This window comes from Dreissena polymorpha, chromosome 16 (genome assembly GCF_020536995.1).
Source record: "Dreissena polymorpha isolate Duluth1 chromosome 16, UMN_Dpol_1.0, whole genome shotgun sequence".
Classification (NCBI taxonomy): domain Eukaryota; kingdom Metazoa; phylum Mollusca; class Bivalvia; order Myida; family Dreissenidae; genus Dreissena; species Dreissena polymorpha.
In genome coordinates this window covers 40845211-40866665 of record NC_068370.1, presented here as the reverse complement: position 1 = coordinate 40866665, position 21455 = coordinate 40845211, and the positions used below count along the sequence as shown (strand labels likewise).

The 21455-nt window shown below is 35.7% G+C and overlaps 2 protein-coding genes across 5 annotated transcripts in view; both read right to left on the bottom strand.

Moving 5' to 3' along the window:
- LOC127861982 (vitelline membrane outer layer protein 1-like) overlaps nt 1-21455 on the bottom strand; it is a 162371-nt gene that overhangs the window by 78137 nt on the left and 62779 nt on the right. The window contains exon 1 of one of the 3 annotated variants that reach the window (XM_052400810.1): nt 2928-2950. The exons of the other annotated variants lie outside the window; for them this stretch is intronic. The gene's annotated coding sequence lies outside the window, so the exon portion shown is untranslated. Of the gene's footprint in view, nt 1-2927; nt 2951-21455 lie in introns of those variants that run through there. 3 annotated transcript variants of the gene reach the window in all.
- Nucleotides 12340-18084, bottom strand: LOC127861984 (uncharacterized). 2 transcript variants are annotated; one of them, XM_052400815.1, is made up of 9 exons: nt 17969-18084; nt 17688-17816; nt 17135-17176; nt 16689-16757; nt 16452-16514; nt 15794-15998; nt 14842-14883; nt 14593-14653; nt 12340-12402 (listed from the first exon to the last, which is right to left on the bottom strand). In XM_052400815.1, exons 1-8 carry the CDS (start codon nt 18058-18060, stop codon nt 14630-14632), a joined length of 666 nt encoding a protein of 221 aa, XP_052256775.1. In that variant the 5' UTR covers nt 18061-18084; the 3' UTR covers nt 12340-12402; nt 14593-14629. The 2 variants fall into 2 exon arrangements, with proteins under 2 accessions (XP_052256775.1, XP_052256774.1); XM_052400814.1 differs by lacking the exon at nt 12340-12402 and having other exon boundaries at nt 14351-14653.

Genomic DNA, 21455 nt, shown 5'->3' with positions numbered 1-21455 from the left:
TAAGGTGGCAGTCTGGTCAAATAGGGGTTCATAAGCGGAGGACAATGTTTCTCAGTTTGGGGGTTTAAGATGGAAGGAAATATTACATTAAACAAGGAACATATCTAGGCAAGCGTTATACGCTTTGTAATAAGGTTAAACAAAGTAACATGGGTATAAAAGAAGCTCAGATAATTTCAGTCTTTCAAATAAGGATTCCTAGTACTTTTTTTGGGAACACGGCCTACCGCAGAATTCTCAACACAACACATATAATTGCTGCAAATCACCTTTCTATGTAAAGACAAGCAAATACGGTCAATACTGCTCTTAAATCACTGAATGAGTAAATCATGTGCCAAGTAAGACAAACAAAACTGGTGGCTGAAAGTGTCAAATAAAATAAAAACATCCATTTAAGCCAAATGACGAAGGGGACACTTGCTACAACCAAACTATGTTTAAGTCGGACGCGACACCCTTTCAAGCCGGAACCATGACTGTAAGCATATTGTGTTGGAACAATACAACGCATACGCTTATTGTAGTTTAACAAGCTGCAAATCGTCTCAGCTGTTCTGCATAAATGCTCAGGAACCAGGACAAACCTGTTCAGTTCCATCTTCCGCTGCCAACAACGCACGAGCTTTTTACTTGTCAGGTTGCGGAGCATTCAATACAAACTGCATGAGGAATTGTACGGCGGAAAGGGTTTGATTGACCACACACCTGTTGATGACAGTCGTCCACACCTTAAGCATCATAAATATGCTTATTTGCTTGTGAACATGAAAATAAATTAGTAGTATTACATATTTTGGCATCAACAACCCTTATCCAGTAACCCTCGGGTCAGACGCAGACATTCATTTAGTATCTGAAAAAGTCGAATTGATCAAAAGAAATAAATGTAAAATAAATATACTTTTTTGTATTTTTGGTGTATTTCTATGAATAAAGGGATGTGATTAAGCTTGTTATATTTAAGATTTTACTAAATATGTAGGCAGGCTCAGCTCCATGCATGCTGCCTTATCTGCACTGTAAAAATGTGCGCGATTCAATGTTGGTGTATCGGAGCTCTGTTTTCATGTTCATGCTTTACACACAAACTACTGTTGCTTTAGTGGCTTACATAGTTCATGGTGTTGAAGTATGACTTCATGTAAGACATAAACGCTACATAATCAACAAATATGCCTTTGAATTTAAGTCCGAAAGCAATTTAGCCCTTGTTCGGTCATAATAGGCTTGGTAGCTATTTTAAATACTGTTGCAGATCAAAATATCTGATTTCATGTTTAGTGCATTTATTTCCTATACTGTTGCTAAGAAATGACAAAAAGTCAGCTTTCATAGTCATAATTTTCACTTACAGATAATAGTTAATTGTATTCAGAAGTTATTTTAGGTCACAATATAATAAAATATTTTTTTAACAAATTCAATTTAAAAGTAACAACTTCAACGAAAAATAAAGTCAAACTTATGCGCGAAGACACCCTCATAAACATACATTTTCTTAAAGAGCATTCGATGCCGATTTGATTTAAAAATACAAAAGATAGGTCATGCACTATGTAAGAAAGAACACGACGCCAATCAACGGTTACTGTTTTACGGCCATTATTTTACCGGCTTTTCTCCAGTTGTAGAGGGTTTCTCGCTCGGCAAACCTCGCCTTTTCCTTCGCCATATCAACCTCGTCTGATATCACAGGATATAAAAAGTCACCAACCAACTACCAATTGTACCTCCCACCTATAGACTCTTGATATTCAGATTGTTCTCCAACAGATCGGGACAAAAGTCATTGCAATCAACTACATTTTTAACGTACTGCACTCCCGTCTAAATGATTGCGTGTCCATTTGTAAATCATCCGCTGACTGTGCCCTGTACACTTGATTTTATTTTATGTACCTTCAGCTCACACTCCACTTCATGATCTTATGTCAGCTTTTTTGTATGAACTGCTAAAATTTAAACCAAGCAAGCTAATGTGCGTAGTTGGACGAATATTTTTCGCTTCTCTGAAAAACTATTTCATGAAAGTTTTCAAGAACTAAACATGTATGGTCAGTTCAGCGGCATAAGTTAAAAGAATTATACGCAAATCAACAACTTTCTCCCTGGATAGGTTAATAACCTTTCATCTGAAAATACAACAATAATATGAAGAAAGATAGAGTTTTGATACAACTATCTCTTATTTTCTAGAGCACGCCTAACTATTATATATACCAAGCCCAGGGCACAGTAGCCGGGTCACTTAGTTTGATTGAAATGAAAAGTGAGTTTTACGCGACACCAATCATGTCGCCTTTTTGGGCTACCTACACAAGGGCGTTATTTTGTGGTACATTCCCGTGCGTCTCTTCGTGTATCGCGCAAAATATCGTGTATCGCGCAAAATATCGTGTATCGCTTCGTGTGTCGTGTGTCGCCCGATGAAAGAAGGGCGTGATTATAGATGACACTATCCGGATTCCGTATAAAACAGACCTCATCACCTTACATATTAGTTGATTTTATACAAAATATTCAGTTTTAAAGACGAAACGTTGCATTTAAATAAAGAATAAGTATTATTTATCATTATTCATATTTGCCTAAACTGAAGGTTTTTAAGGTAACCATGACTCAGATCGATGGTTTCAGGTGTCTGTTTAAAAAACACAAACAATTTAATCTCAATTAGCTGTTCTTTGTATCACTTAATATCGCTAAATGCGCAAATTCACTTCATTTGTTCGATAATTGTTCACGCATTCTTCATGTTCATATTAAGATGAAAGTTGGCCATTTGCAACACCCGGTGTTCACAAAAATCTTAGCATATGTGTTGGATTTCAGTCGATAACTGTAACAGAAACATACACACCTTAAAATACACCAGTTTTTTACCATAAAAGGCTGGTACAGGCATATTGTTTTTATGAACTTACCATGTCTGGTTCAACTCTCAACCTGAACTGAGCCATGACTTCGACGTCATCATGTATGAAAGCGAGCGAGACTAATATTGGCCAACACTTACAAATTATTCTTTATACCAAATCACCGAATAAAATATAAGAAAACATCTATCATGTTTAATACGTATTTTACATCATATCAGATTATTCTAGTCCTGACAACAAAAGAATTTAACGTCATTCAGCGTGGAGTCACCGATGCTGTCGCACAGAACGGCCTCCACCATTATTATTGCGGAGTTCACCGGACAACTATTTCTTGAGGCCCAGTTACCGTTTGCTAGGCCTCCCGCGGCGTTGAAAGTGTCTCCTGCTAGTTACCTCCCTGATCGTTAATGTTGCTCGCTGTGGGTACAGTGTGGAGTCTGGCGTGTAAGTCCCAGCATTGGAACTCGATAGCGTTTGCTGACGTATCATTATCGTCTCCCTTGTGGTGCAAACAAAGTTGCAGAAAGTAATATAAAACAGTTTTCGACTTTTGCATCTAGAGCATTCTAAACAAAGTACCAAAACCTTATTTATATACAGATGCAAGTTGACCATTTGCAACACCCCGTGTTCACAGAAATCTTAGCATACGTGTATGCTTTCAATTGATAACTGTAACAGACACAAACACGCATTTAAATACCCCAGTTTGTACCATACAAGGCTAGTGCAGGCATATGTTTTATGAACTTAACATGTCTGGTTCAACTTTCAACCGGAACTGAACCATAACTTCGACGCCATGTTGATCATCGTGTTGACAGTACGCAGGACTATGCCATGAACCGAACTCTCCAATACCAGAGGCGATGTCGCCACCGAAAGAACTATTGACAGTTGCACATACCAAAGTTATGCCATTGAGAGCTGTATCGTCATCGGTTCTCTGACTTGATTGGACCTTGAAAGGAACTTGCTATAGTATTTGGTAGAAAACCGATGTTTCCTGATGTATAAATTTACAATAAAGATGATTAAGTTAAATTGAAATCAAATTAAAAGAACAATCTGCTGTGCATCATTGTGATGATTGGACCGAAGTGAACAATCGGCAAAAGGCTTCACTACTAGGCACGCAGTTTTCGAGATAATTTTGTATCATATAAAGTAAATTGTATTACGCATATTAGAACGATATGGCATCGTATTCAGACGAGGAAGTATAAAACGGTGTATTTTTTAAATTATCATAGAAAGTAGCGCAAACTATATACAGTAATCATACAAGCACAATATATTCGTTGAACATGAAACTTATTGTTTTGTTTTAAAACAATGTCAACTTTATTCTATACCCAACCGCATACGTTGATCTCGCACACTACTGCTCCTCCCTCAATGTTCAAAACTGACCAACATTGTTAGTTTAATGTATATCAACGACGATAGTGAATTAGTTTGCAAGCAGGAATCTATTGGTAAAACTGTACGGACAAACGAATAGAAATATAATCAAGAACCGTTTTGCCATATACATTAAACGCAAATTGATTTTGACAATAGAGAACATAGTGCGCATTGAGAATAATGTTGGACACACTGTTCATCTATGACAAATGATAAGATACGAGTAAACAGCATTGGCCTTTTAGAGGGGAGCTTTATACAGTCAGTAACAAGTATGTTATGCATCATTTCAATACCATGGATAACAATTGTTCCTTCGTGTACCATCCCCTGCGGCATGAAGTTCATGAATTCATGAATGATTCATGAAGTTCATGAACAGCTCATGATAAATTTGTGAAATTGATGAGAGCCATTTCATGAACTAAAGTTCATGAATGATTCATGAACTAACATTCATGCACCAGTGAATAATGGTTCATGAACAAGACGGTTTAATAATTTATTCACGAAAGATTCATGATTTGGTTCATGAACTAATGATGAATGGTTAATACACCTTAACAGATTATGTGGTTCATGAAGTGTTCATAAGACATTCTTGACTTTGTTTAAAGAACTAATGAGGGTTTTTTCGTGAATCTGAAAAATGTAAGATAAAAAAAGTGAAATATTCCCCATTTGGGTAACTAATTGATCTAGAACTTTTCATGAATTTGAACTACTAGTATGTGGTTCAAAAAAGGTATATTGAATATTTTTGCCTTTTTTAAGAACTTATGAAGAACTTTTCATGAATCCGAAGAATTCAAAAAGGGTTCATGAACTATTCTTGACTTGGTTTATCAAAAAAGATAATTAAAACTATACATGAGACTGAATTATTCAAAAGGGTCACAAGTGTAAATGAAAAGTTCCTGATTCACAATCAAGGTTACCCGCATTTACCAGAAAAGCCATACTGAATTTTCGACATTTTACATGTGAGCATATTGAGGAGTTCAAATGTACAAAACTAAATAAAAATGAGTAAAAGCTTATAATAAACACATAAACATACATACATCTAATCTCATGGTGACATGGAACGTACAATGGTCCGTAAGAAATTTCCAACCTAGTTTGAAATTTCAAATAAAACGTGTTCTACAATATATGAAAGACTTGAACATGTGACAGGGGAAATAAAACAATTCAAAATTAAGAAATATGGCGCATTTAATCATATAATTATACCAGTTAAGAGGAAAATAGCTTCATCAATGAATATAATAACACTAAACTTATTAAACATGATTTTCATGGTCGATTTTTGAAGAACTCCGCCAGGTTTGGAATAAGTGTAAAAATCCGCTTGGTAGTGATGACCCTTTGCTGACAGTCTGAGTTCTTCATAATGAAAATGTTGTTGACATGATTTTTATCAAAAAGTTTCTGTAGTGTAAGGTTTAAAATCCTTTTCACGCGAATTACTTAATTATCATCTCCATCACCCTCTAAAATCTCAACAGGGCATCTTCAATAAGCTCCTTGAGTCCCGTCTCACCACTGACACTTCAGTAACTTGAAACAGTGATTGTGGACACAGCCAAGTGCACGTACAACCTAGCCTGTCCAGTTTCTTCGCCGCATGACATACTTCACTATATTCCCTCCATACTTTTGCTTGGATATCAAGAATGTATGTGCTGAAACAAATTATTTGCATTTATAATAAAACTAGAACTGTGGCTGAAGGAGGACTTAATATCACCGCTGACAACTAACTTGGACAGTTAAACAAGGACAACTGTAAAGGGGAAATAAATCCATGCATGGAGTTTGAAGTTGATATCTTAAAAAGTTTAAAAGTTAAAAATAAACTGACAGACAGACGGTCAGACAGACATACATATTCCTACATGTTTTAATAAAATTAAATGTATATGTTTGCTTCAGTGACAAAGTATTGTTTGAAATGACGTGTTTGTTGCAATCAACTTACATTTTAAACTGTCAAAACCCTGTTTATGCCATGCAGTATCCTGAGCTACTGACATCCCCTTTCGACGGTTTTACATGGTTACTGCCTCCGATAGTTCCCTCCTCGCCTTACCTTTTTCCTGGAAAGAAATGATATCTACAATTTACTATAATTGACAACATTTTTTTCACGTAAATTAACAATACAATTGTAGTCTATACCGAGGTTAAATAAACAAGCACTTGTATAGGAATACCAACTGCCATAAGTGTTTAACAGTAAGTGTGATATAATCCATAGTGTGTAAGTGTCATGGCTGTTATTAATTCAGTCAGTTTTGACAAAGCATGTCATTACTACTATTTTGTATGATGAACACGTTCAAACTTGATTAATAAATAAGCGTAAACAACATTCTTCATCCAAATTTTTATACCAAATATTACATGTATTATAATATTATGCCTACTGGATATGAAACTGACTATTTATGCACATTTTATGTATTAATTGAAACATGGTATATACATTAAAAATCGCATAAATCAAGGAAATACCTACATTTCCATCTGAAGTGAATTGTCAAGCAGCGTCCGGAATTCAACAATTCGGCGACCGCAACAGTATTTTCACGGATAGTTTGTTTAATAAATATAAACACTACCGTCCAATAGTAGACTTTTATCATTAACCCCAGTCAAATAATAATGATCAACAATTACACTTCTATCAATCTTTCTCTTAAACACAGTCTTTCAAAACCGTAACTTCTTCAACAAAACACAAAGTTCAATTAGCCTTCCAACTATCATTGGATACTTTCTGCTCTAAAAATTGTTCCTCTGCGTGTATATAAACTCCAGAGGTGTAGTCCTGGTCAACAATTACTGTTTCTTTCACTTTAACTTACTGGAAACGTCCGCATTTGACACGGATCGACATTTTGACAAGTCGCGAAAATAGATGACCAGAAATGCCGAGTTACACCGGAAATGACGTCCCGGCGTTATTTAATTTAAATCGCACACAGTTGTTGTAAAAAAATATTGTGGTCTGCAGAGTTTACTATACGCTGTTTTACTGGGGAAAAGGTTACAAACGAACAGAAAGGTAAACACTTTTTAAGAATGATGTAAAGTATAGGATGAAAGATGTTGTTGCTGGCAAATTTCTATTGCAATGAATGAATGATGACTCAAATGAGTCATATATTTTCGTGGTTTGTAAGTTTTGCTTGTGCTATTTGAAATTTGAATTTAGATAAACAATCCGTGCGATAAGTTGGTAGTTAAGTTATTCTTAAACCGATGTGATTAGAATAATTTAAAAATTGTCTATAGCATTTGGTTAGCTATAAATAAAATGGAATTATCTTAAAGGAGTTCGTACCCTGCGAACTTCGTACCAGGAGTCAGTGATGTAACACTTTACTGATTTCTAACTAAAATAATTCGCTTTCAGAACAAATCTGGTTATTTTTCTTGAAAAAAAAAGAAATGAAATACTACAATAAATAGTTATCTGCTGTGCTAATGTAACATATCTGATATGCAATGCAGAGCTTATACATTATTTTTTAAGTAACTTATTGTAATAAACAGACCGATTTCAGGGGGATGAATGTCCCCAATATGGCAATATCAACTTGAACGCTTCATACAGAGCGGAGTATTCTGTCTTCAAGGCTTGCACTTACTGTACATTAAATGAGTGTATGTCCGTATTTGCTCGTTATTATGTATAATAATCACTTATGGGACGTATCTTATTTTTGGGGCTAATTTGAATTTTAAGTAGTGCTTTTGTCTTGTTTAATTTGCCCCAGATAGTTGTCCTACAAAACAATATCAGTCCAAATCACCATGCAGGGTTAGCCTAACAAAATCAGACTTTTCTGTCCATTTCCTGTTGTCAGATCACAATGTATATTGATTGGAGATTCACTTTTATTAAAGTTTGAATGTAAATAACTTTTTACTATAGACCGTTTTATGTTTTTTAATCAGTAGAGCATGTGAACAGTATACCTCATACCAGAAAGGACCTGGAGGCAGTGCATGGTGTTCAATATTCTGCGCCAGAAAGGAAAATGGGAGTGTGTTGAAGACTTGGACAAACAATTCGAAAAACTAGCCGTTGTGCTTAGCCTGGCAGTCTGTGACTGGTGACATGTTTTATTTTGTTTACGTCTTGTACAAAAAAGACCACTTTTGAGTCACTAGGTCAGAGGTCAAGATCCCTGCACCAACTTGCAGACATTAATATGAAACTGCATGCGCAGTGGAGCGTTGGCAAACTTTGGCGGTGCACTCTTTGGTTAGGGAGCATTCTTTCGAAAGACATGACTTTGTATAAATATTTTGTTTTGCCAATTTATATGAAATTAAACTGGTGTGATTGTATTCCACAATTGTTTATTTTTTAGGAGACTCATTTAATGTGATAATATTTGTAAAGGTCCTTACTAACTAGATCACCTGTGGGTTAGTGCATCTTGATATGTTTCTGTTTTTTCCCTTTTATTATCTTTCAAATACATATAATGGTATGCATTTACTTCTTACATTCATTGTTCTTGAAGCATTCATGACATCACTTTGTTCATAACTAGTTCTAGTACATTGAATAGAGCAAGAATAATTCATGAATTGAAACTTCATGAATAGAGCAAGAATAATTCATGAATAAAAATTTCATGAAAAGAGCAAGAATAATTCATGAATTTATGCAGTTTCAATTCATGAATTGTTCATGCACTATTCATGAAATATTCATTATTATGTGAGTTCATGAACGTTCATGAATAATTCATGAACAAATTATTCCATGAATGGTTCAAGAACAAAATAATTCATAAATGGTTCATGAAATTATATTTCAAGAACTAATTCAGAAAGCGGCCATTCAACCTTCATGAATTGCGCAAGAATAGTTTATGAATGTTGTTCATGAATGATGCAAGAATGATTCATGAATGGTTCATGAACAATTCTTTAAACTCTCACAGGGGATGAGCTGTATTGTCTAATTACAAGCAGTCCTTTTTTATGATAGAATCGCATATCTCTTAAATTATCGGAATTATTGTTCGTGTTGTTATGTTTTATTGTTGCTGTTTGTAATCGGGCTTTCAACGACGTTGAAATCCTTATTATTTATAGTTAGTTATTATATGGCGTCAAGCAGGCTGTTTTCGGTCAATAACTTTAGTTTGCATAGACAAATCTTGAGTAAATTTGGATATAGCAAGCATGCAAGTCGATCCAGTTGATAAAAACTTAATCAAAATGTATTTCCTTAAAATATCTAAGCAAATATGATTCTTGTTCATAATATGTTTGCAGCAAGGAAAACTCTTAAAAACACTTTAATTGTTTACCTCTCTGGAGGCCAGATATGTGCATCAATCTTGTTGAATCTTGTTAGAATGTTCATCTTGACAATAAATTTTCCGAGTTTAAATGTTCGTAAGATGCGTTGACGAGAAATAAGGTCGAATACTGGAAAAACAATTTCGCTTCTTTCAAAGCACCATTTATGACTCGATGGCATATTTGATCAGACAATTTATCTTAAAATCTAGGCAGACTTTACATTCAAGTTTATCAAAACAAAAAGGTTTCCAGGCCAAGTCTTTTAACAATCGTATTCCAAATTGTTTTTTGTTTTACAATTTTATGGGGCACACTGTACTTACTTTATGGATAAACACACATTATTTTATTCTTCTATTATATAATTTGTATCTTATTCTAACACGCGCTGCCCAACATGGGCTATTGTGGTCAGTCTTTGTCCAGCGTCCGTCCTTTTGTGTTGTCCATCTCAAAATTTAAGCTCGTTAACATAAAAGAAGTCGCATTAAAACACAACCGAGCATTCAGTTCTTATGGAAGACTTTCAACATAACCTTATATCCGGCGTCAAGTGTTTCCTGTTTCAAACTTTAAGCTTCTTAATACAATTTGTATCCGATCTTCATGAAACATAGTCAGAAAACATATACCCGCATGCGCTTGTAGCATAGCGCATATTTATTTTAAAGAATATGAAATTAAAACATACACCATGTCAAAATGCAAACAGTAAGTGCAGTGCGCCATATACAGAAGGAGTAATTACGTGACAAACAAGGTGTCGACGTCCATGCCGAGGCAGGTATATTTCGTCGATTTATACCCTTTATTACTTGTATTATGTTTTCTTATTCCGCTTACTTTCCAGCCATATTTCGAAGAAAGTTTCTGGCTTTTATTTCATAGTAATATTCGCTCTATATCTCGACTTTACTCGCAGCGAAATTTCTTATTGGGATGACATATTTAGGGCTCCACTAAGAAAATTCGCACCGAGTAACGTAGAGATAAAAAGCGATTTGAAGACGAAATAAACGCTTTTCACGGTTTTCACCGTTTTACTGATATGGCTGGAAAGTTAGCGTCATTTAAAAAATAAACAGAAGTAATAAAGGGTATAAAACGGCGAAAAATGACTGTCTCGGCATGGACGTCACCATCTTGACTATCACGTGATTACCCCCTCAGCGCTGACTCAGACTCTTAACTAATTACTCGAGTCGAGGATATTTCAGATGAAGTCACATCATAAATATACAAAGTTTAACTAGAAGAGGTATGAAAGCAGTTAGTAGGGCTATGCAGAAACCAGCTTTATGTTCATATGGCCGTTTTGATAAAAAGAGTCATAAAACTCTTAGAACAGTGAACGGAAATAGCGGGTTAAACATGCTTATGAACTAATACAATCAAACAAAGGGTAGCCAACATTCTTCTCTAATCCATCCATGCGATCTTTAATTGCATCACTTTGCGACTGCCCGAAACACATTTCACAACTAATTGGATGCTTCTTGACTCAGATGAGACGATCTTGTTTAAGGCCTTATATAGTAATGCAATTTTACTTGCAACATAATCATCGTTTCAAACACTCACTAAAGTTATTATTAGCATATACAACGTTATGTAATTATATAAAATGTTGAACCGTTGTACAAATTAAATATGGCTTATGTGATTATCAAACAGATAAAATATACTGACATTTAATGTGTGTTTCAACGACTAGGTTACACTTTAGACGTTATCAGTTTTACATATTAGAATAATAATAACTAAACACACCTTTCAAGTATTTCACATTTGCAGTGTTACTTGCTATGCAGTTTAATAGGTTACGGTCAACTGTTGTTAGATTATTATTATATTTCAGGGAACTTTTCACGTTTTGGTAAATTGACAAAATTAAAAATAAATGTTTTAGATTCGCAAATTTTCGTTGTAGTACAGATATTTGTATGGAAACAGAAAAACCGAACCTTAACCATGCTCTAAAATATCCATTATAGGCATCTTTTGATGATTTGAAAACCTGAAAATTATAAAGCGTTGCTACGCGAAACGATTGAATAATTCTGAGAGCTCTGTTGTTGTTGTTATATTTTGTGACACTACGAGGATAACTTATATAAAGTAAAAAAATAGTTTTTACATAATGGCAACATTAATAGCAACACAGTTTCTAAGTTGTTACGACTTGTACTTGAAAATAACTATTTTCAATTTGATGATGAATTCTTCTTACAAAAAATGGGTACCGCTATGGTAGTCCAATGGCGCACGCATATGCCTCACTATTTATGGGAAAATTTGAAAAAGACTTCATTGAAATATGAGAACATAAAACGACACTGTGGTTTCGTTTTTTAGATGATATATTTATGATTTTGGACCACTCTTTAGAATAGCTTGAATTGTTTATTGAAGCATTAAATCGTTTTCACACCAACATACAGTTTACGTATTCAGCTTCTGAGAAAATCGTGTCTTTTCTCGATGTGACTGTTTCTATTTATGACGATTTAACACTTCAAACATATATACACATAAAGGAGACCAATAACCACCAATATGTTGACTATACGTCATGTCAACCTAAACAGTGTAAGGACGGGATACTATACAGTCAGGCGAAGCGATATAGACGTATTATATCGGATGACAACAGTTTCAAATCGTCACTTCAAGACCTCAAGCATCATTTCAAAGAGCGAGGTTATCCGGAAAAAGTTATCGATTGTGCGTTTGAAAAAGTTTCTGCTCTATCTCAAGAAGACGCATTACAGTCCTGCAATAAAGCAAAAACAAAAGAAATTTCATTTACAGTGGAATATATAATCCGTCATTGCCAAACATAGGAGCCGCAATAATTAAGTATTGGGACATACGTTAACTGTCACAGAAAGAAGAAGTGAGAAGTGTGTATGAAACTTATAAGCCCATACTGGCGTTTAAAAGGCCTAATAATATAGGAAACTACATTACACGTGCTCAATTTACGAACAGTTTGAACAGTTCACGTGCGTTCAGTGCCTGGGGAAGAACACGTTGCTCTCATTGTAAATCCATACACGTTGGAGAAAATTAAAGTACAGTAACAGGCGAGCAATTGAATTTACAGAAAAATATTAACTGTGCATCTAAAGATGTAATTATATACCTTATTATATGTAAACAGTGTAAGAAGCAGTACGTTGGACAAACCATGCAACCGGTGTCAAAGAGAATAAAGAGTCATCGATTTGACATAAGAAACTTTTCTGACCCTGAATTTTCAACATTGGTCGCATCACATTTTAAAGGCCCTATAAAGGTGACGATCCGTAATTACTTACCGATTAAAAAAAACAAACTTATTTTATTTATAAAGGTTATCAAAAAACAATATATAAATGCTATTGGACATTACCATAAACAAATGAGCAATACAACTTGTTTTGAGCTCAAAATAAAGTGTCCTTCGAGTCAATTGTGTTAACAAACAGTTTATTTACATCGCTGTTTACTCGGGAAAGTGAAAGTAAAATTGACTCAGGTCACCAAAAATATATCGTTGATTTTCAACGTTTTCCGGTATCACCCACAAAGTAAGTCTCTTCTAAATGGTTAAAACGTTTGTAGTAATCTAATATGTTACTTTCTGTTGGTGAAAGGTGTTCAAAATAGAATTAAAATTGAATTTGTTTTTGGTTATTTTTAGCATACGTCATCGCTTTGAGGCTACAAACCACGTTAGTTGCATAGTTGTAAACATTTCTTCCAATTATGAAACGGATATATCTTCCATAATTCTTGACAACGTTGCACCTAAGCTGTGTTATTAGCATTTTTTATGCAAGAGTAACTGGAATCCGGAAAAAATTAGACCATTTATATGCATAATATTTGGATTTATCACCTTTATAGGGCCTTTAATGAAGATCAGCACAGTGCAAATTACTTTTCCTTTATGCCAATTGATGTTGTTAGTAGCAATATTAATCATCTGTGTAAGGAAACTTTCTGGATACATAGACTTAAAACATTACACCCTAATGGTATGAATAACAAAGTTCTTTTTAACATAAAAGACTAGCTCTGCAATTTAATTTAGCTTTCTTTTGTTTTTATTTCCTATTAGTATTTTGTAAATATAATTTTATAGGAAATTGAGTATTCTTGAATCCGAGAGTTAAGCGTCATTTAATTAACGTTCATTTTATTGTCGTACATTTTCCCGCAATTTAATGTACATAAAGTCAATGACGTAACATCCGCTTTCTGTTATTATTTGTGTTATCCTGAAGAAGGCGTAAGCCGAAACGTTGATTAAAAAGGGAAAAAAGTGTTTTTGTTTGATTTATCATACTTTATATAAAGTATAAAATACATCACTCATTGTATGAGCACGGATGGCCGAGTGGTCAAAGCATTAGAACTTTATTCCAGGGGTCATTTGTTCGAACCTAGTTGAGGGTTATTTTGTTCTTTTTTACTGGAGCTTTTTAGATCCAATGTTTACATTTATCAATATAAAGCATTTAATGACAAACTTCAAAACATGTCAAAATCTGTGAAAAGGTCCCTTTGAGCGTTACAACGCGTTTGCCAGCGAGTGTTGGTATTAAAATGGCACTCAAAGCAGGGCATAAATACGAAGGGTTTTCCAAGGTTTGAGTTGATATAAAATAGACAACTACGAATGGAAATATATTTTTTATGTAAATGCATCAAATTCAGAAAACCTGCCTGTGCTTTAGAGCAACATATACGGTATAGGGTTCATCTAGATATTTCAAACACACAGTAACTGAAATCGTTTGATTGTATTGTATTTACACATTACATTTAATATTCTTCGTATGCCGTTAGTAGAAATTGTTACACATCCATTTTAACATATATTCCTTACCGAGAATAAATCCATTTAAAACTAAAAGCCAAGTCACTCTATACATGTATGAACAATTCCAGGCGGTAAACAAGCTAATATATTTACAAATGTCGGGTAGGCTTTCCAGCGTATATTTCTGTCTCTATTGCAGAACACAATTAGGTTCCTGAAACGAAAGTTTTTTCACCCGATCATTTGTATTAATCTGCATATATCTATTAAAGATGTAATTATTACAGCTTAAACGTATGCAGTAGTTTCACAATGAACAAAACTCACTGATGTTTCTAATGAATTAATCTAGTAAAATATTTAAACATGTCTCTTTATCATCATCGTCTACTGAACTATTACCTGTTGAAACACAATATTAGGCCGGATTCCTGAATGGTTTCCCTAAAATAAATGAATCATTAGATGTAGACGGAAAACATACAACCATGCTCATTAATCCACTGTAAATGTCCATGAATAAAAGTGCAAGATGACCAGGACTTCATTCTCTGACCTTATCATGCACTATATACAACACCTACTATTTCATGTCAAATAAAGTACTCGCACTACGAAAATAACGAAATGAGGCATGAATATAATTTCGATTCATACCCGACTTCCTTATGTTTAAAGAACAAAAAACATTGTCTTTTTCAAAATTAAATAACATCATGTGGAGAGGTTAAATTAAACGTGACAGTATAACTAATTCTAAATAAAAAGCAACATCAATGCTAACATAATAGCTATTTGCATGAAAGTTTAGAAATAATATGCCACATTATTACAACAAGTGGTTGTCTGTTGTTTTTTTTTGCCACATGATGCCTGTGTATAAGCAAAGATTACTTCACGCTATTTTAAGACTATTACTAGTTTATCGACGTGATCTACGTCGGGTAGGACGTACATAACAAGTATTCCATAGGGTCCATCATTTTTTCTTTCTAGCCTTTTTGTACAAAAAATCTCAAATATATATATTAATGTTTTTTACGCATCAAAAGCGTACAACTATTGACAGGAATCGTGAAAGTATCAAATGATCGACTTTAGCCCCTACGTCAACATCATAATTGTTATTCGTTTCGCGTACACATATACAAATACAATTAGAAAGCATATTACATTTCTTAAAATTAGATCCATTGAAGAAAATTATACAGCTACGCCTAATTTGTAATAAGCATATACATAACAAACAGTAGGTCACCCTTTTTGATATCTTTTATTCTTTTGCCCGCTATTTCTAACAATAATATTAAATACTAATGTCTAGCATAATTCGGTTTGTAACAATAACACTTACTTGTAGGGCGTTTTGGATAACTCCAGTCATGAGCTGAAAGTCGTTGGCATGGATGCAATTTCTGGGTATCTTTTCAATCGTTGTTTGCACCCATGTGAGTGTGTCAACAAGGGACTCGCCATCTCCTTGCTGGAAACTCTGTTTGATTCCTGCACTTCTTTCATTTAACTGTCTGTCGACCTCTTGCCAGTCCCGATAAATCTGCCTTAACATGACATCAAATAAGGTATAGTGTTGAATATCAATCGGGTTTACATAAGAGTGTTTGAAGCATATTTAATTTTACCAAAATGGTTAGTTCGTTCACCCGTGAAACGTTTTTTTTTTATGGCGATGATGTATGTTACGGGTATTATTATTATTATGTATGTATCTATATCGCCCCATTGGTGCAAAAAGGTACCATGTGCCTTCTAATTTCAATGTCTCATGGTACCTTTTTGCACGAATGGGGCGATATTTATTATGTATGTATGTATATTACACTACACGTGTCACACTAAAACGTCTATTCATATCAAATTACGTTATGAAAGAAGTTGGCAAGCAAACTGAAATGACGCCAGTATAACACCATTGCAAACTGCATGAACTTAGACTCATGGTTATTTATAACGCATATATCAGAGCAAAATCAGCATAAACAGCATAGGCCTACCTGTACGTTTCAAAATTGGTTGCGCTTATGTCATTAAATACAGCAGCGGCCTCCCTCATTTTCCTAGAAATAATATAATATGTCTTTACCAATAAAGAACCATACGAAAACAAATATCAAACTGTTAGGCGCGGATGTGCACATTAAAACAATAGAGTAAAACAGCTTATCAAATTCTAGTATGATATTTACGTTTAGATGCTCATGAAGTATAAACACATAAAGAAACGGCATTACCTAAGTCGGTCTTCATGTATCGCGATGTACTCCTCTCGTTTCTTTACTTCAGCATTTAAGAATTCGATTCTGTTTTAAAAAAATATAATGATATTAAAGGGCAAATTAAAATAATATATTGAACTATTTGCGTTAATATAAACTACGATTGTCAGTTGTGTTAATCGATCTTATGATTGCTCATTTAAAAACGACTTAATTAAAACAAACGCAATACCGGGTGTCTGCTTAATTGCAGAAATATTTTTTCCGCTTTTAAAAATAATCAACTCCTTAGAATTTTACGTCTAGTTATCTATCATATTAAAATATCACATATCGTAAATTCGAAGAAATAAAGGTTGATACTTTTTGTTTGGACAAATTCAAATGGGAACTAAAAAATACGAGTGTGAAATGATATACAGCGAATGGAGTAACGTTATTGAATTTATGAAAGCATATACCTGTTTCTCAGTTGCATATTCCATTCCAAATCAGCCGATTTCCTGAAAAATTGGATAACAAAACATTAAAATACGAGCGACTTTTCCATATTTTACTGTTTAATTTATGCATGTGAAGTACATCAAACTTCAACGGTTGCCTACACTTGGAATTATTGTTTTCCGCCGTACATTATTTTTACCTCTGTTCAACAATGTCTTCAAGTTAACGCAAAACAAAACATAAAAGATAGATACAGCAGATGTGTGTTTTAGAAAGACAATGCCCCCTATTGCGCCGCTTTGAAGCCATATATTTGACCTTTGACTTTGAAAGATGACCTTGACCTTTCACCAATCAAAATGTGCACATGCATGCCAAATATCAAGTTGGTATCTTTAATATTGCAAAAGTTGCAAAAGTTATGACCAAGGTTAAAGTTTAAGGGCACACACACACAATTACTGACTGACGGACAGACAGGCCAAAAACAATATACCCCCGATCATTTGATCCGGGTGCATAACAAATAGCCAACAAACTCTTTCAGAAGATGTACATCAAAACCCATACTTTAATGTGTCGATTTCTTTTTTAAGCGCCTCCTTCTTTTCCTCTAAATCAGCTATTTCCGACGATAATATATGTTCGCTCTGTCGTATTTTGTCTCCAAAGTACACTTCCAGTACACTTCTCAAAAACCTGCATAAAGAATATAGCAACAATTATTGAAACTGTTTCCAGTTCAACAGTTTGCTACTGTCGACCCATGCCGGTGACATATGTTAAACGAATAATATATTTACAGAATGCCATGGTAGCGTATTACGTAACCTTTTAAAGGGTCAACAAACCCTATACATCCGTGAGGTTCATCTTCTGTACTTGTGTGCTCATCGGCTTCGGTTAAACTCAACCAAAATCGTTGTTCTTCAACCTGGTCCATAACTGTTTTTGGGAAGAACTGGCGGCCGCATCAGAGGTAAGATATTTACGGTGAATCGTTTAATTCGTATCTTTTTCTTCTTCTATTGCAAAGTCTTTTATGTCGAATTTGTTATTGTTTGCAGGATTCAAAATGAAAGATAAAAAAGGAGTCTAAAGAATCATAACTTTTCACTATCAATTCAGAAACATGTTTCTGGATATTTGTTCGAAACATCTACACGGAATCCATCGCAGTATCTTGTAACAAATAATACAATTATTATTTACAAAATCCCATGTTATGCTTGTACTGATATACATTTATTTTGTACTCTATTTTGAAAAGTTTATTCTACACATGGAATAGTGACCTCGTATTATAGTATGAGCTAAGCTATGAAGTAGTGCATACTAAATTTGCTTAGTTTGCATACAGAACATTTATCATGCTGAAACCAAAAAATGACAGCGGTGCGCGCGCAACTTCTCTTTTTCTACAAGCTCTGAGAAATTATGTATTTTGTCTCTTTTCCTCATGCCTAAACGACTCTCCTTGTCTTCAACTTTCTTTATGAAGAGTATAGTAAGCCATCTGCATCAAGACCTGGCATATAATTTCTAAAAAACTAGAATGGCAGATGCATCAAAAACGTTTTGAACGCCCCTCTTACTTCAACCTCGTTCTGAATTCGCATTTGTTTACTTCCGTTTACGAAATTTGAAGGAAAAGTTAACGACTTTCGACCATCAAATCACCATTTTAATGTTTACATCCGTGCCAATCATTACCAGACTAACGCCAGCGATGCCAAATCATAGTGAGAAGTCTGATAGTGATGTATTTTACCCAGTTATAGGTCAAAGTCGCCAAACATTAGGTCCTGCAACCTTGTCACTTTCTTCCCACCTTATTATTAGCATGAAGACCACAATAAGAAAGGCTCAAGGCCCTATCTGCTGAGACAAAAAAGTTCTGTTGTACCCATGTATCCCTCTACTAGCAGAGTCATACGTACCATAATCAAACCCCGGCCCTAGACAGATCAAGTTCGTCTGTGTTATATGCTAAATGCAGCAAAGCATGCAAATGGACAACACCCTGCGTTTGTTGCGACTCATGCGAAGTGTGGTACTATCAGGAGGGCATGTGGATGCCTGATTCTGTCTTTAAAGGCACTGACCTTCATCACTTAGATTGCGTTCAATGCGGCGTGCCAAACTTTTCAACAGGGATATTTGAAACAATTCTGTTTGACACTTCAAAAAGCTACTCTACCCTAAGGGATATCACACATACAGATAGTAACATCAGCTTCAGCCGCGCCCAAATGCCACATCGTCGCCTCATCGGCGTCAGCGAAGCTCAAGCCCCACAACTGCCAGGGATGACATTCGACGGAGGACTTTTGTTGTTAATCGGCGGTCCATCAAAAGCCCAGGCAAGAAGGCGATACTACATAACATGCTAGAAGCCACACACGCTGACATAGTCATTGGCGCGGAATCATGGCTATATGACTCTATTGGAAAATCAGATGTGTTCTCGGCAAACTGCAATGCTAACCGGAGAGATCGAGGATGCAAACCCCCTGGAGGAGTATTCATCCTGATATCAGACAAACACAGGAGTGATGAACCAGAAGTGTTGAATTCTGACAAAAACTTAGAGGCGGTGTGGGTCAAGGTCCAAAGTCAAGGAGCACATGACCTCTACATTGGTTCGTGCTATAATTGACCTTCATCCACTGATCCAGAATATCTAGAAGAGCTCAACGTCTGCCTCGCCAGAATCCCAAGAAACGCCAATCTATGGCTGGGAGCCGACTTCAACTTGCCTGATATTGACTTGGAGAACGAATGCCCTTCACGACAGGCCACAAACAACACCCAGTGTAAAGAGCTCGTTGAACAAGCTGCATCACTACGGCATACGCAGCCAGACCCTGGAGTGGATCCGAACCTTCCTGATAGACAGAACATAGAGAGCTGTTGACAAAGCAACCTCAGATCCCGCCCCAGTAGTCAGTGGAGTGCCCCAGGGGAGTGTTCTGGGACCGATCCTCTTCATTGTCTACATTAACGACCTCCCCCTCAAAGTCTCTTCCAAGACTATTCTGACTATTCTGACGACTGTGTAATGAAACAGAGAAATATCCGCGAAGCGTGAGTGTGGGCTGCTTCAGGAAGACCTCCGTCTTATGTGGGACTGGGAGGAGCTATGGGGAAGGTCATTTAACCCAGAGAAGTGCCGCATTCTGCGAGTACACAGAAAGCGATAGCCCATCCTATTCAGTTACACCGTTAAAGGCCGCACGCTTGTATGTGAAGAAGCTTCACAATAGCTTCGGATTGAGCTGAAAAAGGACATGTCCTGAAAGCCATATATTCAAAAAGCAATCAAGAAAGTCAACGGTTGCCTTTGTTTCCTACGCAGGAAGGTATGGATAGGCAACGAGGAGGTAAAAAGCGCAGCATAATTTTCCGTCGTTCGCCCAAACCTAGAGTACTGCGGCACGGTGTGGAGCCCATACCATAAGGAACCGATCAATGAACTGGAGATGTTCCAAACTACCAAAAACGAGGAACCCGCTATGTGGTGAACAAATACCACAATACCAGAAGCGTCACATCAATACACAAACACCTAAAGTGGGAAACTCTAGAGTCCAGAAGGACTAAAGCCACACTGATATTGGTCTACACGATCACCAACGACATTGTGGACACACCAGTAACTAAATACCTTTCCCCTGGCTTGGGCCGGACACGGGCTAATCATTCCATCAAGTATCTGCAATTATCAACCTCTACTTCATGCTATCGCCACAGCTTTGTCCAAGTAAAATCACCACTTGGAACAACCTACCGGCCTCCATCGCTTAAACCCTTGACTTGGTATCCTTCAAGCGGAGGCTAGCAACAACCAGATTCTAAATATGTTGTCAGCGCCAGCTACAAAGTAACTCCAAATGACCCCTCATGGCTGTGCCGGTTGAGGTGCAAATCTCTTGGCGGCCACCGTAGCCAGAGAGGAATGTGGGAGAAAGATGGAACATAGATGGTGACTCTCCTATACTTTTCTTCTATCTCTTAACTATCAAGCGCTTCTTACCCTACATTTTTCACTCTATATCCTCATTCTGTCACCAACCGTCGCATGATAACCATGTGTGATTGCAGCGACGTACGATGTAGATGTAGAAACATATTATCACTCTTAAAGGGACTTATTTACAGTTTGGCAAAATGACATTACCATCGAGATATTGAACAATGGTTGTATGTATTTTACTCAATCAGCCAAATAACACTGCTGACTAAGAACATATGTTATACATTTATGTTTTAAAAAAAAGATAATCATTAATCAAAATCCAAAAATAATACACATGTGTACGCTTCTTATTGGTTTAA